This window comes from Artemia franciscana, chromosome 19 (assembly GCF_032884065.1).
Source record: "Artemia franciscana chromosome 19, ASM3288406v1, whole genome shotgun sequence".
In the NCBI taxonomy this organism is placed as follows: Eukaryota; Metazoa; Arthropoda; class Branchiopoda; order Anostraca; family Artemiidae; genus Artemia; species Artemia franciscana.
The window spans coordinates 29,697,995-29,714,386 of record NC_088881.1 but is presented as its reverse complement, the minus strand read 5'-3'; the positions used below and the strand labels follow the sequence as shown (position 1 = coordinate 29,714,386).

Genomic DNA, 16,392 nt, shown 5'->3' with positions numbered 1-16,392 from the left:
GGGGGTTTCCCTCATCACCTCCCAACAGCGTTCTTGAATTCCTTCTAGATGAATATACTTCAAACAATCATTGCAAAGAAAATCAAACAATCGTACATAAAAAACATTGCTTGCGAGGATGTGCCACTAAAGAATAAAATAAACTTAAGGTGTAAAGAGTTGGAAGGTTAAGCCATGTTCCGAGCAACATTTCATACAATAAAACTACGTAATATCATGATCCTGGAGCAAAATATTCTTAATTTTGAAATAATTACTTACATTTCAATGATTAAATAAAATAAAATAAAATACGTTGTTATTAATTATATTCCAATTAATTTTCCATCTGTTGCAAAGATATACTCACTGAGGAGCTCTCTGTGTAGCTGAGATCTAAATTGACCATTTCATAGTTTTTTAACACCTGGGCTAAGCATATTCCAAAGTTTAACCCCTCTATTCATAACTGAAAAAGCAGTCTTACATCTTACGCCTTTTATGTCGTACGCCCCCAACATCTTTTCTTCTCTTAGTACCGTAGTAATTAATATTAGACTTCTCACGAAATACTCCTGTTAAGCGATCTCTATGACACCCATTACAATAAGAATTATTGTAATATAATATATTCTATTACATAGTATATGTACATAAGTACATAGTATGTACTTATTAGTATGTACATAATGTACATAGTATGTACATAAGAATTAGTACCTATAAATCACGAAATTCAGTTCCACACAATACATTAGATTTACTATTTACTGACCTCATTGACTCCTGGTTTTCTATTCTACAAAGCCATTTAATGACATTATTCTTCAGAATACATATCGAGTGAAGTATCGAAGGGAAAATGCCAAGCAATACAGACGAAGACATAAAATATTTGTATTTAGAAAAACATTATACCGTAAATTATATCAAGGAAAAACATGTTTACTGTAGATAGCGTTTAAACAAACTATTTGTAAATTTTTGGACATAGCTAAGCAATGTTTAGGTAAAAAATCTCATTTCTAAGATCTTATGCAGGAAGAACATCCATAGCTCATCTATATATTTATTAATAAAAAAATCAAAACTTTCTGAACTAAACTGTTTTCTAATTAATATTCGCTATACTAGAAAACCAGATTTAACAAAGCTTTTCATAAAAATAATTTTTCGTTTGCCTACGGATCCCCCATGCTATATCTGTGAGACATTACTTACTTTGTCCTTGAGACAGGGCACCGGCTGCTCAGCCAAATCGGCATCAAGGACCTTCTCTACTATTAAAAAAAAAAAAAAAAAATCAATTTTTTTTAACTGAAAGTAAGGAGTGACATTAAAACTTAAAACGAGCAGAAATTACTTCGTATATGGAAGGAGCTGCTCCCTCTTCAACGCCCCGCTCTTTACGCTTAAGTTTTTTATGTTAAAAAAAGCAGAGTCGTGAGAAAAAATTTTGAAAATAGCGTAATATATTCTCTGAGGCCAACCTGACTTTTATGCATAATAATGATAGATGGTAATAAGCTTACCTAAGCTATGGATGTCAGGTGATTGATTTTTCTTCTAACGATAATTTCGACAGGACCTGTGCCTGTCATCATCAGGTTAATTCCAAGGGAGCAGCTCCTTCCATATACGAAGTAATTTCTGTTCGTTTTAAGTTTTAATGTCACTCCTTACTGTCAGTCAAAAAAAACTTTTTTATGGCACTTGGTATTAACCAAGTGACATATAGCAATCGCCAATTCTGTCTGTCTGTCTGTCTGTCGGTCCCGGTTTTGCTACTTTAGGCACTTCCAGGTAAGCTAGGACGATGAAATTTGGCAGGCGTACCAGGTACGGCGGACCAGCTTAAATTAGAAATAGTCGTTTTCCCAATTTGACCATCTGGGGGGGGAGTGGGGGGGGGGCGGTTAATTCCGAAAAAATAGAAAAAATAAAGTATTTTTAACTTATGAATGGGTGATGGGATCTTAATGAAATTTGATGTTTGGAATGATATTGTGTCGCAGAGCTCTTATTTTAAATCCCGACCGGATCTGACGACATTGGGGGGAGTTGGAGGGGAGAAACCTAAAATCTTGGAAAACACTTTGAGTGGAGGGATCGGGATGAAACTTGATGGGAAAAATAATCACAAGTCCCAGATACATGACTGACATAATCGGAACGGATCTGCTCTATTTGGGGTAGTTGGGGGGGGGGGGGGTAATTCTGAAAATTAGAAAAAATGAAGTATTTTTAACTTACGAACGGGTGATCGGATCTCAATGAAATTTGATGTTTAGAAGGATATCGTGTCTTAGAGCTCTTATTTTAAATCCCGACCGGATCTGGTGACATTGGGGGCGGGGGAGTTGGGAGGGGGAAACCTAAAACTTGGAAAACACTTAGTGGAGGGATCGGGATGAAACTTGGTGGGAAAAATAAACACAAGTGCTAGATACATGATTGACATAAACGGAACGGGTCCGATCTCTTTGGGATAGTTGGGGGGGGGGGGGTTATTTCTGAAAAATTAGAAAAAATGAGGTATTTTTAACTTACGAACAGGTGATTGGATCTCAATGAAATTTGATATTTAGAAGGATATCGTGGCTCAGAGCTCTTATTTTAAACCCGACCAGATCTGGTGACATTGGGAGGGGGGAGTTGGGAGGGGGAAACCTAAAACTTGAAAAACACTTAGAGTGGATGGATCGGGATGAAACTTGGTGTAAAAAATAATCACGAGTCCTAGATACATGATTGACATAACCGTAACGGATCCGCTCTCTTTGGGGTAGTTGGGGGAGGGGTTAATTCTGAAAAATTAGAAAAAATGAGGTATTTTTTAACTTACGAACGGGTTTTTTTAACTTACGAATGGGTTATCGGATCTCAATGAAATTTGATATTTAGAAAGATATCGTGTCTCAAAGCTATTATTTTAAATCCTGACTGGATCTGTTCACGTTGGGGGAGTTTGGGGTGGGGGAACCTAAAATCATGGAAAACGCTTAGATTGGAGGGATCGGGATGAAACTTGGTGGGAAAAATAAGCAGAAGTCTTACATACGTGATTTACATAATTGGAACGGATCTGATCTATTGGGGGATGGGGGGTTAATTCTGAAAAATAAGAAAAAATGACGTATTTTTAACTTACGAAGGAGTGATCGGATCTTCATGAAACTTCATATTTAGAAGGACCTCGTAACTCAGATCTCTTATTTTAAATCTCAACCGGATCAAGCTTAATTGGGGGGGGGGGGGCGGAAATCTTAGAAAATACTTAAAGCGGTGAGATCAGGATGAAACTGGATGGGAAGAATAAAAACCTGTCTAAGATACGTGACTGACATAATCGGACCGGATCTGCTCTCTTTGGTGGAATTGGAGGGGGGGGGGGTAATTTTGAAAATTGAGGTATTTGTAACTTACGAAAGGGTGACCAGATCTTAATGAAATTTGATATTTAGAAGGATCTTGTGCTTTAAAGTTCTTATTTTAAATTCCGACCAGATCCTGTGACGTTGGGGGGAGTTGGAGGGGGAAACCGGAATTCTTGGAAAACGTGAAAATTGGGGTATTTTTGTCTTACGAATAGATGATCGGATCTTAATGAAATTTGATTTTTAGAAAGAATTCATGTCTCAGAGCTCTTATTTCAAATCCCGACCAGATCGTTTGACATTGGGGGGAGTTGGAGGGGGAAATCTTGGAAAAACACTTGGAGTGTAGGAATCGGGATGAAGCTTGGTGGATAGAATAAACAAATGTCCTTGATACGTGATTGACAGAATCGTACTGGATTCGCTCTCTTTGGGGGAGTTGGGGGGAGGGGTTCAGTGATTTGGCGAGTTTGGTGCTTCTGGACGTGCTAGGACGATGAAAATTAATAGGCATGTCAGGGAGTTGCATAATTTGACTTGATAAAGTCGTTTTTCCAGATTCGACCATCTGGGGGGCTAAAGGGAGAGGAAAATTAGAAAAATTTAGGTATTTGTAACTTACGAGTGGGTGATCGGATCTTAATGAATTTTGATATTTAGAAGGACATCGTGACTCAGAGCTCTTATTTTAAATCCTGACCGGCATTAAGCCTCTTATTTTCCTTTTAAATCAATCTATTGATTCATAGAATTTTGTTAGAGCTCATACCATATGATATCTTGGCTCTTAGCTCTTCTCGCCTCGTCACAAGTGCCATATGAGCTCTTAGCTCTTGTTTTTATTTAATTTCTGAACGTTTTTTATTTAATCCATGATTTGATTTCGGCTCTCCGCGGATGAATAATTAAAACGAAATTTGCATATTTACTTATTTGGTTAAATGGCTTTCCCATAGTTTTGATCGAATGATTTTGAGAAAAAAGGAGGGAGGAGGAGGCCAAGTTGCCTTCCAATTTTTTGGGTACTGAAAAAGGCAACTAGAACTTTAAGTTTTTTACGAACGTTTTCATTAGTAAAAGATATACGTAACTTACGAATAAGCTTACGTAACAAACTTCTATATTCGTATGTTTTTATTAAGTATATGAGAGGGTTCGCTCACTCGTCAATACCTCGCTCTTTACACTAAAGCTTAAATTTTGTCCTAATTCTTTAAGATTGACCCCTGAATCACAAAGGGCGTAGAATAAATAGTTGAAAATACTAAAAATACTTTAGCGTAAAGAGTGAGGTATTAAGAAGAGGTGAACCCCTTATATGCCTAATATTATCTGATCGTTTTAAATTTTAATGCTGCTTCTCACTTTCAGTTGAAAAAACTTTTTCATATTTATTTTTTCTTTGTTTTTTTTTAAAATAATGCTAGAAAATGCTGCGCCCCCTTCATGGAAATCTTCTTCCCCTATGACAAATTCCTCCATGTAAAGTTTACCCCACATAACCCCCTCTTCGCAACCCCTCCTCCCAACCAAAAAATCCCCCTGAAAACGTCTGTACACTTTCTCAATAACCATTAGGGGAGAGGGGTCGAAACCGTACGTTTTTGAGTTTATGACCCCTATAAGATGTTCTTCTAAAGATACAAACTTTGTTTTTATATGAACAGAAAGCTTAAATATTCATCTTTTTTAGGATTTTTTTTCAATGACGTTTTTCTACAATCCATGGTGGATGTAATTTAATAATAATTTTCCATGTTTATTTTCTCGCTTTCTGCATCAATAAATTCAAACTGACAAAATTATCTAATTTTGATAATTTTAATAGTTTAGCAGCTTAATTAAAAATTTAGCAGCTAGTGGTTTTTACCCACCCGCCTCCGGTTTATGGGCCCAGCGCGCTTCCGCTGCGCCAAGCTGCTGTTATGCTTGTTATCAAACAAGTTATTACAATAGAAAATTCCACCAACGGCTTCAATTAGGAAATCAATTTAAATGGTTCTTTTAACTTGCTTCCATCAAGCCTTACCCCCGCTTCAGTATAAATTCTTGTGAACATTCCAGTATGTAATTCTGATCACATGTTTCCATGTTTATTTTCTCCCTTTCTGTATCAATAAATTCAAACTGACAAAATTACCTAATTTTACAAATTTTAAAAAGTTAGCAGCTAGCGGTTTCGATCCTCCACCGACCTCTGGGTTATGCGCCCAGCACGCTTCCGCTACGCCAAGCTGCTGTTAGTGTAAGAATTTTTCAAACAAGTGATGTTATTACAAGAGAAAATTGTACCTTCAATGGGGAAATGGGTTTTTCTAAGCTAGAAAATTGGGGGGTTAAGATTTTCCGACGAAACTTTCCAGGCAAATTAATCGGAGAATTCCGCGTCGAATGAGTCTTCGTACACCCAGATCCGATGTCGGCTGTGACCTGTAGGCGTGGCAGAAAAAAAAGAATATGAACCTTAAGTGGCTATGCGTGGTTTCTGGAAAACAGGGAAGGAGTTATCGGATCGAGCTGAAATTTCGTGGATAAGCTCCTAGACCCTAGGGGACCTTAACTTGTGAATTTCAGTCCGATCGGACAACGTTAAAGGGGGGCTTGGGTTGGTGGGTCGAAACTTTCGGCCAGATTTTCCCCATGAAGGAAAAGTCGGAGGGGGATGAAATTTGGCAGGTTTCTTAGTTGGAGCTCGGGCTACGAAATGCATCCCTCCCCATCCCTCTGCTACCACTGGAACCGAAGATCGCTTAACATTGTCGTGGTTCGCCTCTTTAAAGAGGCATGAGTGTGCCTCCTTGAAAGTATATTTTTAATTTAAAAAAAAAAAACATCAGAGTTAAGAAGATTACGCTCATCCTACAATTTTCCTCACTAACTGATTGGTTGTCTCCTAGGAAGAAGAATTTAGCAGCATGATAGACGTTACGATAGATAAGGATGAAATAGTTATAGAAGTTTCAGCTGCAGCTAATAAGCAAGGTAATGAATTTGACCTTTATGATTTTATTTTGGTAAATTTTCTCTATTTTTTCTTTTTGTCATATTTTTATTTTATTTATTTTGTTTATTTTTTTATTTTTTTATTTTTTATATTCAAAGGTGTATATTCGGCGTTGCTTCAAAAGGTGATATGTACCCGAAATAAATTTTATGGAAGAGAGAACACCCAGAATGAGCTTTAGGTTTTTATGATTGTCTTTTACGGCCAGACGAAGTAGGGGATTAATTTTATTATTTTATGGATTAATCAAACTCAGATTTTACTTCTTTAATTTAGGTATATAAAGAACCAGCATAATTGCAAAAAAATAAACAAATCTGTGAAGCAATGTATTATTATATAAAGATAATCTTTCTTTTTCTGTTTGGAATATTGGACTATCAAATTTGATACTCTCCTGAAGGTGTCTGGTATTTCAATTGAGTTTAACTTATCAACAATCTTTTGCAAGTGATTATTATTTTTTTCGTTATTGCACTAAATTTTCATTATTTTTAGCGATTTTCCTGATTTGGCTCTCGTTGTTTTTCCATGTAGATTCCGATACATCCTTTTTAATTTTTTTTATTTGTGTCCTTCTGCATCGTAAGGAGCATATGATCGACGGCCTTAGAAATTCCATGAATTTGATTATTCAATACCATGAAAAGGGACGCAATTTGTTGCTGAAATAATTTGGTTCTTAGTTCCCGGTTTCGTTCAACTCATATGGAGAGAACGGATGTTTCTGAAACTGGGATACCATGTCTTGCTTTGTGGATTCTAGGTTCTTAGACAAAAGACTTACTTGACCCTGAAGCGAGTACAGAGGTGATGCATCAAAACGAATTACTACTTGCCATTCGCCTTCGGTTGGTCGTACGTTATTCAGCTTCCGAAAGACGACTCCTTTGTCAACCCTATACTCGGTATAAGTTTTATGAAGCAAAAAAGAAATGAAAATAAGAACTGGTAACTCTATCTGGAAGTAGTAAGTTTCAGATTAGATTAAATACGAAAATAATGATACTTGCTCTTACGTGTTCGACCTCTTAACGACCTACACCTACATAATCTGCGTATTCTTTTATAACTCTGAGCTGTTCACGAGTGACCGATAATGCTTGGAGCTCGGTAATCTCTTCAGTAACATTCTTAATCCTGATTTTCTTATATATGACCCATCCTGCCGTCAGTGAAAATAAAATTATACACAAAATTCCTATTGTGGATGCTACTAACAATAACTCTGTTAATTGAACACTTTCTGCCCTAATAACTCTCAGAAGAACATCCGCCTGAGTTAGAGCTATTTCATTTTCTTCCACAACGTCATTATACAGTTGTCTCCACTCGATAGCTTCCCTGAACTTTTTTTTTCCCACGACTTTACTAGATTTTTACTTTTTTCTTTTGCGAAAATTGACCGATTTCCCCTTAAGATGTATTTCAAAGGAAAATTGACGATTTTTGTGGTAATATTCTTAGCATTAACCAAGTTTTGGGGGGTTAACCGATATTCAGTATCCTTGTACCATAGACTACATTCATAAGAAGAACTTATGACCAATGGAAAACTGACAAAGGTTATATTACTTATACATGATCCCTCTAGCTTAAACTTATTCGTAATTACTACTTCTGATGCGCTAATACGAACAATGCCTTCCGTGGTACTCAATTTAGCTGTGACTTTCCAACTACGTCAATGCCTTGAAAGTTTCCTAGTAATATACTCTCCCAACAACTAAGACTGGTATCATTGCTCGTTCTTTTCATGCCTTGCTTTGTTAATTTTTGGATCCAAGATACCCCTTTCTAAAACTTTATCATCTATATTGTCCCCTATAGTAAGAATCTGATCCCTGTTTTCACTTATTAAAATATACAGTTTAGAAGTTTCCAGCGTGATGGTAGTAGCAACTGGTCCTTCTGTTGACGTCGGAAATGTTTGATATAGTACATAATTGCGTTTACGTTTCACTAAGGGAATTTGAACAACTATTTGAAGATGCCCTGTTGACAAAAAAAAGACGGTGTATCTATTTGTGAATACCAATAAAACGGATCAATTGGGTCTATTTGGTAATTCAAAATGCCCTTCTGCCAAAAGCATGTATTCAATCGTTTCTAAAACTTCTTTGAGTTCCTTTGGTGGCAATAAAAGTTTGGGTATTTGGCCTAGTTCTAGCACAGTTAATGCTCGGTCAACTTCTAACGCATAATCAACAATAACCTGTAAATGTGTAAGGATCTCCATCATGCAGGACACTAGATAAGCACCGTATAATGATTCTTGCGTTTTACTTGCATGAGTAACTAAATATTCAACTTTAGATATCAGTGTAGTGATTTCCTCTAAGGTCCAATGAAGGCTAGAAATCTTTTTATTTTGCCCCATCCACAGTGACATACGCGCCTTTATATCATGAAAAAAAATTCTGTTTTCAGTTCTTTTCTTTTCTTCCAGGGGTAATTTTGTGCTTAATGTTTCCACATATTCCTTTAGAAGTTTGATTGCTACCTTAGTTTTGCCTTGTTCTTCCACCAGAGCTCCCAAATTAAATTTTACCCTGTATTTCATCATGTGCATGATCGAATCTATGTGTCTTTCCATGGCATATAGCTTAGGCGATACAGATTTCTCAAAACTTTCTGATATATTTGCCACGCTCATATTTCCTATTTTCATAAAAACTAGAATACTTTTTCTTAAATCTTTTCGAGTGAAAAAGTCTTGAGTTACTCTTTTATACGATTTTGTTTTTGACTTTAAAATTTCTAACATGTTGTAAGTGAGTCATATCAATATCAAATAAAATTTGCCAGTAAGACTCAACAACTCTCACCTGGCGTAACTGTACAGCTAGTCCTCCGTCTACTGCATGTACCAACACTTCCTCTGGTGTCAATTTGGCCCCCACATATCTTCCCTTTATAGACACGATCAGAATAATTGCCCCAAAGAGAATTTTGAACATTTCTAAAAGAAATTATAACCAATGAAATCATGACTAGAGACCTCTTGGTTGCCGGGTACGAGCACGCCCACATCATAAGTACATTGTGTGTGAGAAAATCAAAATATCTTGTTCAATATGCTATATTTTATTCTTTTTTTTCTATTTTAACGCTTTCCAACAAATTAATTGCGGTAAACGGTAGTTTGGTGAAAATATGCGCAATCCTGAAAGTTCACTGTTCATAATTTTGCCGCAGTTTAGATATGTGATTTTTACTAATGGATCCTTGCTAATTACAATTTCACAAGTCTCATCCGAAATCCTAACTATTCACTCTAACTTTTGCTCCTGCAAAGCTTTTACTAGAGACTCTTTGTTCGGTTGTTGGTTTACCACATGCCATAGGTCTTTGTTATCTTTCCTGATTTTTAGATGATTTTCTACCACTGTTTTCAGTTTCAATAAAAACTCAAAACTAGGATAAGTTCCTACCTTGCCAAAAATCTCTGCTAAAATGGTTAGTACACATTCTCGTGAAAAATCTTTTGTTACTATGTTATGTCGCTTGCTTTCCTTGCAAAATCGCCGTAATGCGGAGGTATCTCCCATGGGCGCTGCAAATTCAGTTACTTCCATAGAATCCATGCCGAAAATCGTCTACAAAACGAACCAACTTGGAATTGGATCGCTTCTATGGGGTTTCACATTTGATCCATTTTTTTTTTCTCTTATTAGTTTAAAACTAACCTTGTCGGAGGTAAACATGATCTACCCGACGAACTTTCTTGGGGAGACTCAGACTCCTGTGGAAGCCCTAATCGTTTTCTTTTTTCACCGTAATGCTTACAGGACTTTTTGGTAACATCAGAATCCGAGTGAGACCTAGATTATTTTAACATTTTAAATTGGGGCAAGTGTTGAATACACAGAAGTTGCAGTTTCGGGGAGCGCAGGCATGTAAGATCCGTCCTATTTAACGGATCTTAGATTTGAGCTTTTATGTCATTGCTAATTTTTATATTTTAAAAATATATAATTATGTCGCACCTAGTGAATCATACATTTTCTTTTTTATTGGTCTGATTAAAGGGATATCTTTACATTAGGATCCAATTTAATCAGACCAATAAAAAAGAAAATGTATGATTCACTAGGTGCGACATGATTATATATTTTTAAAATATAAAAATTAGCAATGACATAAAAGTTCAAATCTAAGATCCGTTAAATAGGACGGATCTTACATGCCTGCGCTCCCCGAAACTGCAACTTCTGTGTATTCAACACTTGCCCCAATTATAGGACTAGGTGCGTCCTATAATTTTATAGGACGACGATGTTAAGTATTAAAATACTGAGCGCGTTTAAAGCTCTACATTGCTGTTTTATACTGGATAAAACAGCAATGATCCAAGGCATGTTAAATCTTAAAGGCATGTAAGATCCGTCCTAAGACTGTACTAGCCCAACGGTCAACTGCCTGGCGTGAATCTTTTTCGGGGGGCCTTAACGCTTGTTAAGGCGAGCCCGCCGGGTTCGAAACACCCAGTGCTAGCAGCCTCAGGCGTAGATAACTGCAACACCACAGTCGATCCCAAATGCCTAGGCAAGTATGCGTTGGTCCTGTCCGAGTTCAAACTAAGGAAATCCAAGGTTCTCTCTCAACTACTGTATTAACTGAAAATGCAGGATAAGCACGATACAACCCTTAACATTTATAAAGACGCTCAACAAAACCTAAATCACACTTACTTATGCTATATCTATAGTTTATATTCATTTAGTTATGCTTATTACACTGTTTTATTGTGTTTTTCTTAGTTTCAGATTCACAAGAAGCGAATCAAGATCGGAGTTGGGTTAGTTCAATAGGACGGATCTTACATGCCTGCGCTCCCCGAAACTGCAACTTCTGTGTATTCAACACTTGCCCCAATTTGACAAACTGGCATGCTGCTGCCATCTTAGTTTTAGTCTTTGGTATAATAGGTATATTTTTTACTTATTTCATTTATTTTTGTGTTGTACGTAATAGTTGTTAAAGTGTTAACAACTTTAATTTTCTTTATTTTTTTTATTTTCATTTGTCAAATTTCCATTTATATTGTTGTGTGGATCATGAGATGAAGGGAATTGGGCCCTGGACTCTCTTTCCTCTTACTGCCTATTCTGGTTAGGAGCTTCTGTTAAATGAAAATGTCATGTTTAGTCTATAATTTGGAACAATTTTTTTTAACAGATTTGAAAATGTGAGAAAGAATTATTTTATCCAAGGCGATGTAAAAACATGACAAATATTTCTTCATATTTGCAAATGAAAGGGACTAAGGATGTCTGCAAAAATACAAAATTAAGTAAAAATTTGTTTTATGACGCCTGGAAAAAACAAATCTCGAATCCTCTTTCCCTTAAAACTGTTTTGTAGCTCGGAGCTTGCCAATTCCTACGCTAATTTTATAGGTGCCCCCGCTGGAAGCTATAGTAAAAGTTTGTATTTCATTTTCATAATCAAGTAATGAATTTTGCCACTCCTCAAGGTCACACTGCAGCACTTTTAGCAGTCAAAGTTTTGGTCAAGAAAACTCGACCAAAGTCTACCTTGATGCCAATATGAGGCCACACAGGCAGAATTTTTCTGTCGGGGATAGGGACAGAGAAAGGGACCTTTGAAGGAACAAAGACCTCAAACTATTCCACAGCACTGGAACAGCTGTTATCCATAATTTTTTAAAATTCATCCATTAAAAGCTGTACTTTATCCTGAAAACGCCATAATATCAAGGATAATTCTATTATTAGAATTATTATTAGAAGTTGTTGTAGGTTAGTAACCTAGTTAGTGCCATATCGGCTATCCTTAGGTTAGTTTCTGTCAATTTTGCTATTTTTTAAAATACACAACAAATAATCTAGAAATAAATAATCTAGAAAAGTTTTTCTCGAAGCGTTAACCCTTCTGTTCCATGAGCTTCGGTATCAGTTGACGAATCGTCAGTGTCCTCTGAGGTCATTTTCTGTCGTAGTCCAGCTGGTCGCTGCATTATCTGTTTTTGTTTCAGTTCTGTTGGGGATTCCAAAGAGTAAATTTTTTTTAAATCCTCTGCTGGTGTAGGATTTAGAAATCTAGTGAACTCCGTCTTTGGTTCTTTGGCTCCACTGGTGCTGGGGCCACAAGTGTAATCACCACTGTCCAGAAATCCTTCATTTGCATGCTCCTCGCAGTCTTGCGTGCGACTTCGCCCACAATCTGGACAAGTTAGTAATTTTCTTCCTGTGGTAAGTTTATATTTGGTGTATTCGCATGTTCTCCCATTTGCAAACTATTTGGTGGATGAGCTATTGGGCTGATAGCTTCTGTAATGGTGGAGGGATTGATTGCCGGAGGAATCGGTGAACTCTGTTTAGTTGGAAAGAAATGTTGCTTTGGATTCTCGTCTCCAGATTCGACGTCACTCGATTCGGTTGAATCTGACAAGTCTTTCTTCGGGTTGTATTGTTTGAGGTAGTCCATCCAAGTGCGTGCTAGATACTCCTTTAATTCCTCCCATTTGTTATGATTGTTAAAAAGATCTAAGAACTGATATGGTTGATGTGTTAGAACCGGGGCTGCCATTTCATAAGTATCTAAATAATTTTCCTGCACAGGTTTCACTTTCCATGGCTTGGGATAGAAACCAGGTTTGATGCGGTTATGGTGTACTATTTCCTCTGTTTGTTTTTTTGAATACCTCAAGATAAATGTTAAATTGTTGGAAAAAAATTTTATCACACGAAAAGGTCCATCCCATTTTTCTTTTAGCTTTTTTGTTCCTTCCAAATTTGGTTTTTGAACCCAGACTATATCTCCTATTTTATATTCCCGTGTATTTTTAACTCTACGATCATATTTATCTTTTTGTTTTACCTTAGCTTTTTCTAAGTTTTTAGCTACCTGTTCCATTGCCTTTTTCATTCTCATAATCATTTCTTGTTTATACTGATCCAGATTATAGTATACACGCTCATTACCTATAGACTCCATACAAATCTTGGGATCCCGCAAGTGCTGTATGAAAAACGGCGTGTCTCCTAAAGTAGCAGAATAAGCGGTATTTATTGCGAATTTCTACAAACGGTAAGTGATCGTCCCAATGATTTGGTTCTTGCTTAGCATGAATACCCAACATGTATGCAAGCTCACGGTGTTTACGTTCTACTTTCCCATTACACATGCCCATATAAGCTGATGTATACCACCTCTTTATCGTAAGGTAGCTGGTGACTTCGTCTAGTTGTTTGGCCCGAAAGCAAGGCCCATTATCTGTTGGAATGGTTTTGGGAAAAATACCATGTTCCAAAAATAAGCGAGTGACTAGAGTTTTTGCAATAGTGCTTGCTTTTTCATCGGGCACAGGGTAGGCGTATAAAAACGAGTTGAAATGGTCCACGATGGTGAGAACACACCTGTTTCCTTTAGCTGATACTGGAAGTCCACCACCTGAGCCCCAGATGTCAATTGATATCAAGTCTCCAACTCCTGCTGGTACTCCATAAGTCCCCAATTCTGCTCGTGGCATTGTTTGTGGTGATTTGTGTTTTGCGCAATCTTCGCAGCTCTGAATAAATTCTTTGACCTTTTTATACATTTTTGGAAAATGGAAATTTCCCTTGATTCTACCCATGGTTTTTGCTTCTCCCATATGGCACCCATTTACGACATGTGAGAAATAAATAACTTCTCCCTCCATACTCTTTGGTATAACTGGTATTAATCGGGTGTTATTTTGCCCATACGCCTGTAATGACCTGTAGTATCTTCCCAAGACATTTTTGTCTTCGTCTAGTTCGTAATGATCTGTCCTTCATATGATGATTGTATTGTTCGGGTAATTCCTTACCCTCCGCTATAAATCTTTTCATTGATGAGCAAAAATCGTCTTTGTCCTGATGAAGTGCTATGTTTCTTATCGAAAAGATGGCGCTCTCCTCTTGTATTTCGGCTATAGTCAGAGATTGTTCTGATATTTCCTTTGGATTTCGAGACAAAAAATCTGGCAATATGTTACTACGCCCTTTGATGTAGATTTCAGTATAGTCAAAAGCTTGAAGACGAAGCACCCATCGTGTTAACCTTGTGGAGCTGTTTTGCATGGTATGCAACCAAATTAGCGATTTTTGGTCTACCCTCAAGGTAAATTTCTTCGCCAAGAGAAATTGTCGAAAATGTTCCATATACACGACGACAGCTAAACATTCTCGTTCAACTGTGGAATACTTTCTTTCAGCCTCAGTTAAAGCACGACTCGCATATTGAACAATCGATTCCTTTCCATTAGGATTAATATTGAAGAGCACGGCTCCTATACCTACTGATGATGCATCCGTTTGTAAGCAAAAATCATGAGAAAGGTTGGGAAGCTCTAAGACAGGAGCTTTTAACAATTCCTGTTTCAGCCTTGAAAGGGCTTCTACTGCTGCTGGAGGACATTCGAAATTTCCAGATTTCTTAAGGAGGTCGGTAAGAGGTTTAGCGATAGTAGCATAATTTTGAACGTAGCGCCGGAAATAGCTTAATAATCCACACACTGATCTACAGGTTTTCTGATTATTTGGAGGCTTTAGTTGCTTGATAATTTCTAGTTTATCTGGGTTTGGAGAGATGGTCCCTTGATTTATTTGGTGACCTAAGAAGACCAGCTTCTGCACCAATATTTGTAGTTTTTGGGGTTTCAATTTCAAACCTGCTCTCTCGAATTTTCCCAAAATTCGTTTCAGTCCATCCAAATGACTTTAAATTGTTTCAGTGAACAAAATGATATCATCCAAATAGCTCAGTGTGTCTGTTTTCTTTTTGGTGTTAGTGTGAGAAAACTTTTCCTGATCGTTCTCTTTCAGAACCAAATTCATGAGTCTGCTGAAGCAATTCGGACTGAAAGATAAACCGAAAGGCATCCGCTGAAATGTGAATGTCCTACCATCATCCAATATGACAGTAGCCTTATGCTTGGTTTCGGGATCTAGTGCTATTTGCCAGTAACCAGCTATCAGATCGAAACTAGTGTAGAAATTAGATCCTCCTAGTGAGTCCAAAATGGAATCTATGCGGGGAAGTTTCATTACATCTTTCACTGTAACAGCGTTCAAGGCTCTAAAATCCACACAACATCGCCACGTACTATCTTTCTTTCGCACAATAACCAATGGAAAACACCATTCGCTAACAGCTTCTTTGATGACCCATGTCTTTAATTTGTTCATCCAGCCACAATCGTAAATGATACGGTGTTTTGTATGGTTGCTTTCTAATCGGGGGGCCTTCTGTGGGTATTTTGTGTGTAATTAAATGTGTTAAGCCATAATCAGACTTGTGTCTGGCGAAAGTCCATTTGTATTCCCACAAAACCTCATCAACTGGCTGTATGGTGCTGTGCGACAAATGTTTAAGGTCCAACTGTGCCAAGAATTCAGTTTTTGTCATGCCATATTCCTCCTGCTTTGATCGTGGTGTATTAAAAGATGTATCCTGTACGCTATTTGCCCATAACTTGGAATTATCAAGTGACCTGATATGTTCATGAGAAATCTGTTCTGCTACTCCTAGCTTAATTTTTGGAATCTTGACCTTTTGATTGCTCAAATTTGACACTTTCAAGTACGCTGTCCCCACTTTCTATGGTCAAAAGCTGACTTGCAATAAAAATAGAATATTTCTCTAGCGTATAGCCTTCTATTAAAGCAGTTATTCGCTGATTGGGTTCAGTATTTGTTGTTGCTAAAACCTGAATGCAAGTCCCTGCCTCTATTGTTACCTTATTATTAAGCTGTAATTCATATTTTTGGCAAGGATCAGTATCTTGCAAAGTTGTGCAATTAAAATCCCTTTTCATTGTGGGGCTAGTGATTTTGATTTCATTACTGGTCGGATTCCAAATTATACCATATTTTCGAAGTGCATCTACCCCTAGTATGCATGGGAATGGCAGTTTCCTGCAAATAATCTTACAGTTTCCTGCAAAACATCCTATGTTTTTTTATTTTCTACTTTTAACATCTTCACTGCACCCATCCGCTTAACTAATAATATTACTTAGGTTTGTGAAACTGTCCACTT

General features: G+C 37.1%; 2 protein-coding genes across 6 annotated transcripts in view; both read left to right on the top strand.

Moving 5' to 3' along the window:
* Positions 1–16,392, top strand: part of LOC136039533 (WD repeat domain phosphoinositide-interacting protein 3-like) — a 475,762-nt gene that overhangs the window by 145,056 nt on the left and 314,314 nt on the right. The gene's annotated exons all lie outside the window — the stretch shown is intronic.
* Positions 1–16,392, top strand: part of LOC136039531 (uncharacterized) — a 61,012-nt gene that overhangs the window by 36,100 nt on the left and 8,520 nt on the right. For 3 of the 5 annotated variants that reach the window (XM_065723333.1, XM_065723334.1, XM_065723335.1), the window contains 2 exons: positions 6,254–6,338; positions 11,124–11,291. The exons of 1 other annotated variant lie outside the window; for it this stretch is intronic. In XM_065723333.1, the coding sequence (XP_065579405.1) occupies positions 6,254–6,338; positions 11,124–11,291 (253 nt within the window). The remainder of the gene's footprint in view (positions 1–6,253; positions 6,339–11,123; positions 11,292–16,392) is intronic. One more of the 5 variants, XM_065723336.1, reaches the window with a different exon arrangement.